The 13,932-nt window shown below is 32.3% G+C and overlaps 4 protein-coding genes across 4 annotated transcripts; 1 reads left to right on the top strand and 3 right to left on the bottom strand.

Moving 5' to 3' along the window:
- Nucleotides 1–4,639: 4,639 nt before the first annotated feature.
- On the bottom strand, nucleotides 4,640–5,321 carry LOC110666315 (17.3 kDa class I heat shock protein). The gene has a single exon (XM_021826754.2). The coding sequence runs from the start codon at nucleotides 5,236–5,238 to the stop codon at nucleotides 4,768–4,770; it is 471 nt and encodes a 156-aa protein (XP_021682446.2). The 5' UTR covers nucleotides 5,239–5,321; the 3' UTR covers nucleotides 4,640–4,767.
- A 998-nt stretch (nucleotides 5,322–6,319) lies between these two features.
- Nucleotides 6,320–7,049, bottom strand: LOC110666428 (17.5 kDa class I heat shock protein-like). The gene has a single exon (XM_021826911.2). It carries the CDS (start codon nucleotides 7,015–7,017, stop codon nucleotides 6,562–6,564), a length of 456 nt encoding a protein of 151 aa, XP_021682603.2. The 5' UTR covers nucleotides 7,018–7,049; the 3' UTR covers nucleotides 6,320–6,561.
- A 698-nt stretch (nucleotides 7,050–7,747) lies between these two features.
- On the bottom strand, nucleotides 7,748–9,375 carry LOC110666433 (UDP-glucose iridoid glucosyltransferase-like). The gene is made up of 2 exons (XM_021826917.2): nucleotides 8,841–9,375; nucleotides 7,748–8,722 (listed from the first exon to the last, which is right to left on the bottom strand). The coding sequence occupies exons 1-2, from the start codon at nucleotides 9,313–9,315 to the stop codon at nucleotides 7,845–7,847; spliced, it is 1,353 nt and encodes a 450-aa protein (XP_021682609.2). The 5' UTR covers nucleotides 9,316–9,375; the 3' UTR covers nucleotides 7,748–7,844.
- Nucleotides 9,376–12,627: 3,252 nt separating this feature from the next.
- On the top strand, nucleotides 12,628–13,398 carry LOC110666314 (17.5 kDa class I heat shock protein). Its single transcript, XM_021826753.2, has one exon. The coding sequence runs from the start codon at nucleotides 12,713–12,715 to the stop codon at nucleotides 13,184–13,186; it is 474 nt and encodes a 157-aa protein (XP_021682445.2). The 5' UTR covers nucleotides 12,628–12,712; the 3' UTR covers nucleotides 13,187–13,398.
- Nucleotides 13,399–13,932: the final 534 nt, after the last annotated feature.

The raw sequence follows: 13,932 nt of genomic DNA, 5'->3' as shown, positions 1-13,932 counted from the left end.
AGCGGCTCCTCCTACAATTCCTTGAGCAAGTTAGTGGAGTTAAGTCACGTCAGTAGCCACAACTAACATCCTTCTGTGCCACATCTGATATAAAAATAAGCATATTGAAATTAGTTCCAGTTTGATTTATTATATTTTAATGCAATGATAAATAATGTAATCAAACAAACAACAGAATCTTTCCACTGGCGTGGAAGTGGACAACACAGGTGATTGCTTGCCCTATGTCCATAAGGAAAATGATGAAGATATAAAAAATTCAATGCTTCAGCTTAAAACCATCTTTTACTCAAATGATTCTCCATCACCACTCCTCAAATGCATTTCAATTTTATAAATCCATCCGTGCATCCTAATTTTAACAACCAAACCATATCAGATGGTTTATCACACTGTTGTATAATTCCTCGAAGAATTTTATTGCCATTTGCAAGGCTGCATTCCAGGTTTCACCGACTCAAATGATCCACAAACCATGTTCTTTCGTAGGCTCTTGACGATGAATACACGTCGCCAATCTCCATTCACCTACATGGCAGTGCTGGTGATTTGCTAAAACACCATGCATCTCCTCATCTTCAGAAGGAATTTTACCTTCTTTTGGCCAGGTAAAATAAATTGGTAATATTAGGAATTAGGTGATACAAGCTTTAAACCCACGCGATGCCGTGTTGTGCAATTATATTTTTATAATAATATAAAATAATATACTTGCATCTTAAAAATAAAATTATAATCTATAATATTATTAAAATCATTTAATCATTGAATTAAATAAAATTTTAATCATTTGCTATATTGCATATTAATTAAGTGTATATAGTTAGTGTAAGATCAATTTATATTAATAATGTAACACCCCTGATTTTTATATATTATTATTGGGCTTCGTGTAGGTATCCTCAATTCGCGAAAATTCGACAGTTGTCCGGATCTGTGAATTTCCTACCGCACTACCGGAAAAGTCTCCGAATTGGATCGAGATTTTGGCTACCCCACCATTGTTAGGCATCCCGAGCACGTTCCCGAAATCCGAATCGGCAAAGGTAAACCCGAACCTTGCTTTTTCGTAATTTTCTAGTGCTTAAATAGGATTAAAAATCCATAAAATATTCGTGGTAGCTTAGAAAATTACGATTCTTTTTGCAATAGCTTAGTAATATTTCTAAGGACAGTTTTATAATTTTTAGAGCTTATTTGAGCAGTTTTTGCAAAAATGATCGATTATAAGGACTAAATTGAAATTTTACATATTGTGATGGATGATTGATTTGATGGGCCCAGGAGGGGCTGTGTGATGTGATTGAGTTGTGGATATATGGATTGTGGATATAGAAGTGTGTTTTGAGCCATTTTACAGGTTGGGTAGGTCCTAGGTATAGGGGAGACTCTGCCGGATTTCCGGCATGACTTAGGACGTATTGGGTCTTTTCTTGATTTGTATTGGGTCATTTGTATTAAATGATTGTAATAAAATTGTCAGGTGAGCCGATGCCTTCTTCCTCCGCCCCGCCTCGGTGACCACCACAAGTCCGTGAGTAAAATATTAATTTTAATTGTAATTTCGATATTATTATATATTCAAGATGCCCATGCATCACTTATATGCATATATTTATGTAGTTAAACTACGTGCACGATTTATGATGCATTGATAATCATAAAGTGCCATGATGTTGTTGTGGTAATTTGGAGCAAAGCGTGCGTTGGCGTGCGTGTGATGTGGTGTGGACTATGGATAGGACGTAGTCACGGCTTGAGTTCTTCATTGACCCGATCCTTCGAGGGGTAGTCACGCTTGAGTTCTTCTGGGACCCTCGATTTGGTTATTAAGTGGAAGTCCGAAATGAGTTCTTCACGGCACCAGTTGGATTTAAGAGAGTCAGATAGGGGATTAGCTCCCATATATTATGATTGATGTTACAGGGTGCGTGAGTGCTCCAAATTTACCTTTTTGATGTTATGATGTGAAAATGTTGTTGATGTTGCATTTCACTCTACAGGGTGCATTAGTTTTAGATAGTTATAGAGATTATGGTTAAAATTGATATTTTACTCTCGAGTCGAACGCTCACTCTGCTTCAATATTTTTGGAGGATTTTATTGTGGTTAACCTGCTTTTATCCTTCGCAGGTTGTTTATCCATATTTGTGTAATTTTGTTTACTCCTAGAATTTCCGCATGTGTTAGAAGTATTTATTTGATTATGGTCTGTAATATTATTATCATGTTGGACCTGTAAACGTATAATGATATGCATGTTTGATGGATTGGATGAGGGAGCTGAGCTCCCATTTATTTTTATGAGGATATGAGTATGTGGAGGGTGAGCTGAGCTCCCCAATTGAGTATTTATTATGTTTACAGGTCGGGTGAGTCAAAAACTCCCCGTTGGAAAGTCCATTTTATGGCCGGATTCTGTCCGTTTGGTTTCTTGAAATTGGGCCTAAGTGGGCCTTAGAGTTGGGTTAATGAACAGTTAGGCTTACTACGGGCCTCGGGGGCTTTAGGCTGGCCCAGGTCCTAGTGCCGGTCCGGCCCATAGGTTGGGTCGTGACAAATAATATAATATTTATTATAATATATTAAATAAGATATAATTTGATAATAAAAATATTTAACAGAGCCTAGTTACAAAAGAATATAACAGTAATATATTGGCTAAAGTTAAACTTTTGATTTATAATTTTATTTGAAATTACATTTTAAGAATTATTACAATATTATATAATATGCTCTTATCTTCTTATTTTGTTTTATTTTAGCCTTTTGTCATTAATATTGTATATAATATAATATTATAACAAAGCCTAATATTATATTTGTTCTCGATTTATTCTCGATTGTCTATTAATTTTATTAATTATATTTCTAGTTACAAAAGGATATAATAATAATATTGATTAAAAAGAGTAAATTAATCAACTTATCTAAAAGAAGCCTAACACTATTCTCATGATCATAGGTTTAATATATAAATTAATGTATGTGTATATTATTTAAAAAATTTTTTAATTATTATAGAATAAATTAATTATATTATAATTACGTCAAAATTTCCAAGCAAAGTAAATTTAATTATTAGTTACTTACAAAATAAATATACTGAAAAAAAATATAAACATTATTTTTTTAAATATTTTTTAGATACAATTTTGTCATAAAATAAAGAAATCTTAAAATTGATTAATAATAATTAATGTAAATTTAATAATTAAATAGTAAAATGTAAAACAATTAAAATAACAAAAATGAAAAAAAAAATAGTAAAAAAAACTGAAATCATACATGAACGCTTTTTAAGATTTAAAATAAATAGATAGAAATTTAAAAATTAATTAAGAAAATAAAATATTTTAATAAAAGTTTAAAGGGCACTTAAGCATTTCTTCTGATTTAGAATATTCGACTGATTAAAAGAAAAATTTTGAGGTAAAATATTCAAAGATTTCATGATATGTAAAAATAAAAAATAAAGTATTTATTTTTAATAATATTTAAAAAAAAATAAAGAGATCAAAATAAGAACCAAAATGATAAAATGATTGTAACACTATTAAAATTGAGAAATACACTTTATCAGAAATAAAATTGTTTCAAAATTATTTTAATGAAAATAATAATAAAATAGTTTAAATTAATTTAAAATAAAAAATAAATTATTATTATTATTATTATTATTATTATTATTATTGGCGAATGAGTGAGTGATCTGGAATTGAAATGACAAGAGGGGTGAGTAAATCTTTTTGCTGTTGTTAGTAACAGTAAAAGGAAGCTCCATTTTTAGATGCGGTAATAAAAAAAGTAAAATTGTAATTTTACTGTTCTTTAGGTACAGTAAAAATGTTATTTATTTTAGTAAATATAATAATAATGTATAAGCATTTTATGGTATAAATATTTTGTAACTTACTGTAAAGACACTTTATCAGAAATAAAATTGTTTCAAAATTATTTTAATGAAAATAATAATAAAATAGTTTAAATTAATTTAAAATAATAAATAAATAATAATAATTATTATTATTATTATTATTATTGGGGAATGAGTGAGTGGTCTGGAATTGAAATGACAAGAGGGGTGAGTAAATCTTTTTGCTGTTGTTAGTAACAGTAAAAGGAAGCTCCATTTTTAGATGCGGTAATAAAAAAAGTAAAATTGTAATTTTACTGTTCTTTAGGTACAGTAAAAATGTTATTTATTTTAGTAAATATAATAATAATGTATAAGCATTTTATGGTATAAATATTTTGTAACTTACTGTAAAGACACTTTATCAGAAATAAAATTGTTTCAAAATTATTTTAATGAAAATAATAATAAAATAGTTTAAATTAATTTAAAATAAAAAATAAAAAATAATAATTATTATTATTATTATTATTGGGAATGAGTGAGTGGTCTGGAATTGAAATGACAAGAGGGGTGAGTAAATCTTTTTGCTGTTGTTAGTAACAGTAAAAGGAAGCTCCATTTTTAGATGCGGTAATAAAAAAAGTAAAATTGTAATTTTACTGTTCTTTAGGTACAGTAAAAATGTTATTTATTTTAGTAAATATAATAATAATGTATAAGCATTTTATGGTATAAATATTTTGTAACTTACTGTAAAGATAAAGCAGAAAATAAAATATCTTTAAGAACAATGAAAATATGCAGAGTAGTTCTATTAGACCATTAGAAAATCACACAGTGTATCAGCCACTGTTTATTAATCCAACGAAGTGTTGTCACATCCGCTCCATTTACAATAAAGATATTAATCAACCAGAGATTTTTATGGCCTTGACATCAGGTTTCTTCACCTCCACCTTAGGAACAGTCACAGTGAGAACCCCATTCTCCATGGAAGCCTTAACCTGATCCATCTTGGCATTCTCCGGCACCCTGAACCTCCTCAAGAATTTGCCGCTGCTACGCTCCACACGATGCCAAGTATCGTTCTTGTCTTCCTTCTCCACGTTCCTCTCTCCGCTGATTTGAAGCACTCTGTCATCTTCAATCTCCACTTTCACTTCCTCTTTTTTAAGCCCAGGAAGATCAGCCTTGAAAACATGAGCTTCTGGGGTCTCTTTCCAGTCTATGCGAGTGTTAACAAAAGCAGAATTTTCACGAGAGAGGATTGAAGAGGATGAAGGAAATGGGAAGTCTTTCAATGGATCCCACAGGTCGAAAGAATTGAAAGGATCGAAGATGCTGCTTCGTGTACCGAAGAAGCTAGGAACCATTGCCATTTCAGATTGCTTAAAAGGGTTTTGAAATAGAAATGGATAGGTTTGTTTGATTGCTTTTGCTGGTTTACTATGGCGAAATGGAGGGAAGATGGGTCATACTTATAGGAAGCAGAAGAGAGCTCTGGTGAATTCTCGAATAATCTTATTGGGCTTTCATTAACAAACTCTGGCAAATTCTGGATCCTTCAAGAAAGCTTTAAACTGAAGATCTGGAGTTGGGTTTGTTCTCGTAAATTCTTGAACCGTCAAATGGGTGTACCTGAACTCTGGCCCGCACTTTTCAAGTCGAAACCATCGGTTAAAGAATGGGCCTTGCCGCAACCACCATGAATTGATATCAAGATCAATGAGTTCCAAATGAAACGAGTTGTCGTTCTACCACAATGACAAACCGTCATTACTTTTTCTATTGCCTTATGCCCCCTAAAATTTCATGGACGTACCCATCACGTTTTATTAGCAAAAAAATCCTTCAATTTTTCCTGTAATTGAATTAGCCTTGTTGCTCCCAGGGCAGATGTACAATTGGGCAAGCAAATAGCTAATGGATACCATAAAACAAGCCTACCTAAATCTTCGACAATTTGTACACAAAAGAAACAAACCATTAACAAATTTTGGTTATCCACCTTGGAGATTGGAATGAAAATTATTGAATACATTTAAGCATTACTGACGGCCCAGTGGGCCGAGATCAACTTCACCTTATGGAAGAATCAGCTTCACGTAAATTTTAATTCTTTTATTGCACGTCTGTAATGATTAATTTGATTTCAATTCACTTTTTTTTTTAATTTAATTAATTGATTAAATGTTAATAATTTATTTGATAACAATTATTAACAAAATATTTTTTTTAAATTTAATAAAGATACAATAAACTAAAATTTTCTTTATAATACCTATAAAAATATATAATTTAAAAAAAATAAATAACTCACGTTCAAAACTACTGTCTAAAAAAAATTACACTCTACTTAATTGGCATTGAAAAAAAAATTACATGTACTTTATAAGAAGCAAAATTAACGCAGGAACTCCATTCTCTAAATATTTTTCGTTTAGGGTCAAGTAAATTCAATTAATACTAAAATTTTATAGTTTTTTAATACTAAAATTTTAATTTTATATTTTAAACTCCAAAATGATATATAACTTTATATATTTATTATATAAAAACAAATTAAGTTACAAGATTTCAAATTATAATTTTTGTTTTTGGATAAATTACGTCATACATATAAAAACAAGCACTACTTTTCTTCATATCTTGGCAATCGGCATATATCCACTCCATGCCATTGCAACAAAGAAAATAATTAATCAACCAGAGATTTGAATGGCCTTAACATCAGGTTTCTTCATTTCCTCCTTAGGAACAGTCACTGTGAGAACCCCATTCTCCATTGACGCCTTAACCTGATCCATCTTGGCATTATCCGGCAGCCTAAAACTCCTCAAGAACTTGCCGCTGCTGCGCTCCAGGCGATGCCAAGTATCATTCTTGTCTTCCTTCTCCACTTTCCTCACTCTGTCATCTTCAATCTCCTCCTTTACTTCCTCCTTTTTAAGTCCAGGAAGATCCGCCTTGAAGACATGAGCTTCTGGAGTCTCTTGCCAATCTATGCGAGTGTTAACAAAAGCAGAATTTTCCCCAGAGATGATTGAAGATGAAGAAGGAAATCGGAAGTGTTTGAATGGATCCCACAGGTCGAAAGAAGTGAAAGGATCGAACATACTGCTTCGTTGTTTACCAAGGAAACCAGGAATCAGTGCCATATTCCTTATGCAGAGAGGGCTTTGGAATTGAAATTGATGGGCTTGGTTGATTGCTGAGGAAGAATTATAGCTAGAAGAAGAGACATCTGGTACTTTATGGGGCCAATCTTCTTGGGCCTTTTCTGGTACTATCTCGTAAATTCTGTAATCTTCTACGCTTTGAACCAAAGATCTGGACTTGGGCTCTCTCTCGTAAATTCTCAAAGCTCCAAACCTGGTTTTGAAACTTGAAATGGGTTTGAATGAACTAAACTATCCCAGTCCTGAGGTGGTTTCAAGGAATGGACCCCCAGGCCACTTCTTGTCCTCATCCTTTATTCCTCTGGTTATGACAATTAAATCTCTCATAGGGTTAATTAAGATGTTACGCCAATCATTTGCAGATTGATTATATATGATATTCGACAAAAAAAAAAAATTCATGATAATTTTTTATAAATAAAAAAATTTTCATGATTCGATCAAATTTATTACACAAATAAATCCATTATCATATTAATCAATCAAATACAATCACTAATAAATTCCAATGAACTCTATTATTGCCTAAATCATAAAATCAATGTTCTCCCAATTCACATTCTTGGCTTACATATATCTTCATAAATAGTCCATTTTTTTCCCTCTCCAGACCTTGTCCCTGGTGGACCTTCCCATCTTGTTCCACCATGGAGCTAGTCCAGAGAATTCCAGAATGCACATCACTAATTATGCAACAACAATTTGGACATAACTTGCAACAACGAGTCCCCTCCATTATTTATTAGTTATCACTCTGATACAGCAGAAAAGAAATGGTAGTTGTGACTGAAGGCAAACAATTTAGGCTACTGAGAAGACATAAACTCTACTAACTTACTTAGGGAATTGTAGGAGGAGCCACCTTTCTTGAAACAAGCTTCTACTTTTTCCTTCAAATCCTCAGCCCTCTTCCTCATTTCCTCCCCTTCTTCATCTACCATTAATCTTCTCACAGCTCTCTCTATCTCATTTCTCTCCAACTGATTCTCCAATTGCAATCCTATTCTCCAAACATGACTCACAAACCTTGCGTTTACCATTTGATCTGCAAAACATGGTCTGCATATCATTGGAACCCCTTCAGATATGGTCTCCAGGGTCGAATTCCAACCGCAATGCGTCCAAAATCCTCCCACTGAAGGATGTGCCAACACATCCCTTTGTGGTGCCCATTTCACAATGCAACCTCTTTCTCTAACAGTTTCCATGAAACCCTCAGGCAATGATTCAATCCACTCTGAACCGAGTGTTGAACCAGGCCTAATCACCCACAGGAAAGGCTGCTTGCTGTTGGCAAGACCCCAGGCCATTTCAGCTAATTCTTTTTCGTCTGTGGAAGCCATACTTCCCAAACTTATATAAAGAACTGAGTTAGGATCTTGCTTGTCAAGCCATTCAATGCAGCTACTATCTTCTTTTAGTAGACTGCTCGAACAGGCAGGTGCAAATTTGTGCATAGGGCCTATTGTGAAGATTGGAATAGGAAATTGTTTTAGCTGTTGTTCAGCCAATAGCGATTCTTCAAGGCAATCCATGGTATTCCAAATGACAGCTGAAGATGTTTTTATGTCGCATACATGAGCCAACAGCTGATAGAAATTTTTTGGTGTTCCAAACTCACAAATCGGTAGATCCTTGAACCTTAAGGTGCGAAAGTCAGGTACTTGGTCCTGTGACATAGCATCTGTATCCAGGTTTCGTTAGAATGCTAACGATAAGAAGACTTAATTAAGAATTCTTCGATGAGATCGTCTGCTAGAGGAAAATGACTATAAGTTTTCTATGCATGTATACATGTATACCTGGAAAGGGAATGTAACCTTCATCCTTGAGTTGGAGAATGGCCAGACGGGAAAGAAGGCTGGCTACACTGCTAGTGCGCAAAACAATGCTTGGAATGTTGAGACGATTGGCCACTTCTTCGGAAAAGTACATAAGGTCATCATATATGATGCAAGTAATCTCATCATGTGACTCCTGCTGTAGCATCATCTGAATCAAACGTTTCTGGAAGGGAATTCTGCATCTTTCATTCAATGCCAAAATGATATCCACTAAATTCCCACAAGCAATTTCTTGTTTGGACAAGCCCTCTGGTATAGGTTGGAAATCAAATTCAGGGTGCTTGGAGGGTTTGGGAGAGTTGAGTTGGGTGTGAACAATTGTGATGGAGAAGCCCTTGGAGGACAGGATGGTCCCAAGTTGAAGCATTGGATTAATATGGCCTTGGAATGGGCATGAGACTAGCACCACTCTGCGGCATCTCTGGGAATCCATCTCTGTCTCTCTTTCTCTCTCTCTCTCTAGCAATATCGCGTGCAGGCTTTGAGAGGTGTAGCTTGCTCTCTAGCATCTTTGTTATGAGTATATATAGAGGACCATTGGCACATAAAATATATGAACATGACAAGTGCATTAAATGGCCTATTTGTTTATTATTAATTAAATCACATTAAAAATTAACATTAATAGTTTTTTAGGCCTAATAATGATCCTTAAAGGGTGCCAAGTTTCGATATTTTATCCATCTTTTTTTTAATATAGTTTTATATATATGTCTTTGACTTCGTTAGTGGATAGCAACTAGGGCAGAGAAATCATGTGCGAGTGTTTATGCTCATGAATTAGTACTAAGATGGGCAGAATTTAAGTTGAGTTTTTTCTTTTTTCTTTTTTTACAAGTTGAATTTTTTTTTAATTGGTTGTTGTAAGGTTTAGTTTGTTAATAACCTGTATTCATTTTTATATAGCAGATTCATATTGTTAAACAGTAGTCAATGTAAAAAGAAGAAGAACATCAAAGTGGAAATTAAAAAAATAATAATAAAATTATTATTTATTCTTGTAATGAAATTAACTATTTAATTTCTATATTTTAAAAAATACACAATTTAATTCTATATTTTACATGTGATAAACATAATAAATTTATTGGACATATAATAAATATTATATTAATATTTTCATTAGTTATAACATAATAAAAATATATATTATTTTTAAGAAATTAATAATGAAAATAAAATATTTTTTTTAGTACATATTTATATTTAACATGATAATAAAAAAGTTGGGTACAATGATTATTAATATATTTGATATTTTAATTATTTCGTAAATGTCAAATTCAAATATTTACTCTCTTAAATTTTTTATGAAAAAAAAAAATTTGGAGCATATATATATATATATATACAGTGATAAGGATTTATATATTTTTTGGTCAATGCCTTGATAATTTGGCAACTTGAGAGTAATTAATTAAGCATATCGCAGTTGTCAAATATTTTTCATAATATTAAATGTTACATGCCGTTACTATTAAGCATGTGGTTGTTTATAAGAGTAAAAAAAAAAAAAAATTTGTCTCGTTACTATCACAATTAATTTTATTCTTATATTACATTCATAATTAATTTTTATAATACATCAAATTAAGTTAATTTTTAAATCTAATAATATTATAAAAAAATAAAATACAGTTAATTTTATTGGAAAATAAGAAAATTAATAATTATGATTTAATTTTAAGAATAAATAATATATTATCTCTTCGCACAAATTGATCCTATTTTTAATGTTTAAGCGATCGATGGCTTTAATAATTTTCTGTGAGGCGGAAGAAACAGCTCATATAGACAGTTTCGACTATAATTAATGTTTGTTAATTAATGAATGTGTACATGTCAAGTGAGCAGTGGTACATTCTCCTTCTCATTCAATAACTTCTGGAACATTTCTTCTAGATACAATATAATACCAATTTTATGATTAAAATAACAATTAATTATCAGTATTAATACAGTTGTCCTTTATTATTTTTTTTTTCACGTGATCCATCTTCATAATGAAAAAGATGGCAAGTAATGTATGTCTTATATTAAACGATTTTTATTAATTTAATTTTGAAAAAAATTAGAAATTAATGATTGAGAAAAAGATTCAACAGTGAGATTTGTTTATAGTAGTGGTTACTAAAATCAGATCAATAATTGAAAAGTTCTGTCGTTTTAATAGCAAAAATGGGATTTTTATTTATAAATAATAAATAAGAGCATTGAATATTGATGTATAATTTTTAATTAAAAAAAATAAGTGAAATAGGTGCCTTAATTAAACACTCCTCGCAAATCGAAGAAAAATCACAAGTCTAAGCTTGACGAAAGCAAAGGCCTCGCAGTCGCCAGCTTTAAAGGGATTGGCAACCAGATATCGAGGGATCGTGCTTGTTACTGGCAATAACGTGCTGCCTCATCCTCTGCTCTCTATTAATCTCATTTTGCTTTTCATTATATTTTCACTCACTAATATAAGAATTAACGTTTAAACCCCTTTTTTTTTAATGTATTTTTCTTTTCAATTTGTAGTAAACTAATCATGTATGTGTAATTAATCATTATTATAAATATGGCGATTCAGTATTAATATTGTTGTAATCTGAAATTAAAAGCGCAGTGGATGTTTTGTATATTAAATTCTCCGGCAATGTCCGGCCGCCGACATGCTACCAGATCTGTTCCTTTAACAATTAGCAGGATCTCCCAGAGCCATAAACGTGGATTCATATTGCTATTATATATGTTTCTGAGTAATGAGAATTACCTGGCATTTAGTCAGTAATTGCTCAAGTCTGTCTATATAAATTGAATTTAAAAAAAAAATTGAACATTAATACTTATTATTAGGATCTAAACTATGTGGTACTTATAATTAATGCACTCCACTAATTAGGTAAGTAACTCAGACAACTGATTTTATAAACCTAAGAAGGAGTGGGAAAAGAACAGAAGCTTCACCATATAAGGAAATAATGATTTGGAATATATATTTTACTTATAATCATGCTGAAATGTCTCTTTAATGTGTTACTAAGTCTATGTGGGAGCCATAAATGTGAATTGTGAGAATATTGATTTTATGAGGTGGGGCAATAATAAATTTCATTGGAATTTATTAGTGATTGTTTATTAAAAAAAATCAGAAATAATCAATTTGTAAATTATTGTCAGAAAATCTTAACCCTGCAAGAGATTTGATTGTGTTGCTCAAGGCCATTCTTCATAGCTCCTATTTGTAAGAGTTTCTTGGATATAAAATAAAATTTTCACCCTCCTGATTTTTTTTTCTTTTTTTGACCTTGATGCTTTTGTTGAATCGACTCCTAAGGCAAAGCAGCTGCTTGTGAATTAATTCTCAAGGATCAGGACTTGGAGACATTGTGCCTTACAAAATAATAGGAAGGTAGAAATTTTTTTAAAAAATACAATAAATAATTACAGGCCTTGAACAAGAGGAATGAAAGGATGAGGACAAGAAGTCGCTTGAGGTGTCCATTCTTTGAAACTACCTCACGACTGGAATTGTTCAGTTCATTCAAATCCCATTTCAAGTTTCAACGCCAGGTCTGGAGCTTTAAGAATTTACTAGAAAAAAGCCCAAGTCCAAATCTTTTGTTCAAACCACAGCATAGAAGACTACAGTATTTACCAGATAGTTCCAGAAAGAGCCCAAGAAGATTGGCCCCAGAAAGTACCAGATGTCTCTTCTTCTTGCTATAAATGCCAAGCCTCTTTGCCCTGTATCTCATCATCCGAAAGCAATCAGCAGTTCCCAGTTTTTAGCAATCTACTAAACTCATTAAATTCAATTCCGAAACCCTCTCTACATAAAGAAAATGGCAATGATTCCTAGTTTCTTTGGTAACCCACGAAGCAGTATCTTTGATCCTTTCTCTTCTTTCGACTTGTGGGATCCATTCAAAGATTTCCAATTTCCTTCTTCCTCTTTGATCATCTCTGGGGAAAATTCCGCTTTTGTTAACACTCGCATAGATTGGAAAGAGACTCCAGAAGCTCATGTCTTCAAGGCTGATCTTCCTGGACTTAAAAAGGAGGAAGTAAAGGTGGAAATTGAAGATGATAGAGTGCTTGAAATCAGCGGAGAGAGGAACGTGGAGAAGGAGGACAAGAATGATACTTGGCACCGAGTGCAGCGTAGCAGCGGGAAGTTCTTGAGGAGGTTCAGGCTGCCGGAAAATGCAAAGATGAATGAAGTGAAGGCCTCCATGGAAAATGGGGTTCTTACAGTGACTATTCCTAAGGAGGAAGTGAAGAAACCTGATGTGAAGGCCATTGAAGTCTCTGGTTGATTAATTAAACTTTTTCTTGCGATGGCATGGCATGGCATGGACATATGCCAATTGCCAAAATATGAAGAAAAACGGTGTTTGTCCTGTGTATGTATGTTCATTGGATTTTGTGAGCAGTGCGGGAAATAATATATTCAAAAATAAAATTATAATTTGAAATCTTGTAACTTAATTTGTTTTAATATAATAAATATAAAATTATTTTTCCAATATCTTTTTAGACACAAGATTGTGAGACCGTTATTTGGTATGACCTTGAGGAGAAAAGAGATGAAAAGTTTGAGAGTCGTGGTAGGCCTTACAGGTTTAGTTCATCTGTTTGTTTTCGTTAGGCGATAATTGTGAATTAGATGGAGCATGAAAACTGAAAAGGAGCTATTATAGAGTCAAGTTCTTCGCTAGTTGCAAAGAATTCATAGATAGCTACTTACTGTTTTCCTAGTAAATGGCAAATGATTAATCTTTCTTAGCTTGTGGAAACTCTTTAAATGATAACTACAATAATATACCATGCGGAAATTCCAGATTCACTTGTTATCATGGTGCAGTATATAAGTTGATATGGAAATTAATGTGTTGGTGTCTCTACGTGCTGTGAAATTCTAGAGAAATTTTTGCATATTATTTTTAAGAAATTAATTATATTTTCTAAAATTGGGCTGGATGTTGCACGATTTACAGTCAAGCTTTTTGATCTTGAGAAATGAAATGCACTTCTTGTTAATGGTAGTATTCTCATTCATTGT

Source organism: Hevea brasiliensis, chromosome 16, assembly GCF_030052815.1.
Source record: "Hevea brasiliensis isolate MT/VB/25A 57/8 chromosome 16, ASM3005281v1, whole genome shotgun sequence".
Lineage (NCBI taxonomy): Eukaryota > Viridiplantae > Streptophyta > Magnoliopsida > Malpighiales > Euphorbiaceae > Hevea > Hevea brasiliensis.
This window is presented reverse-complemented; position numbering and strand designations above follow the sequence as displayed.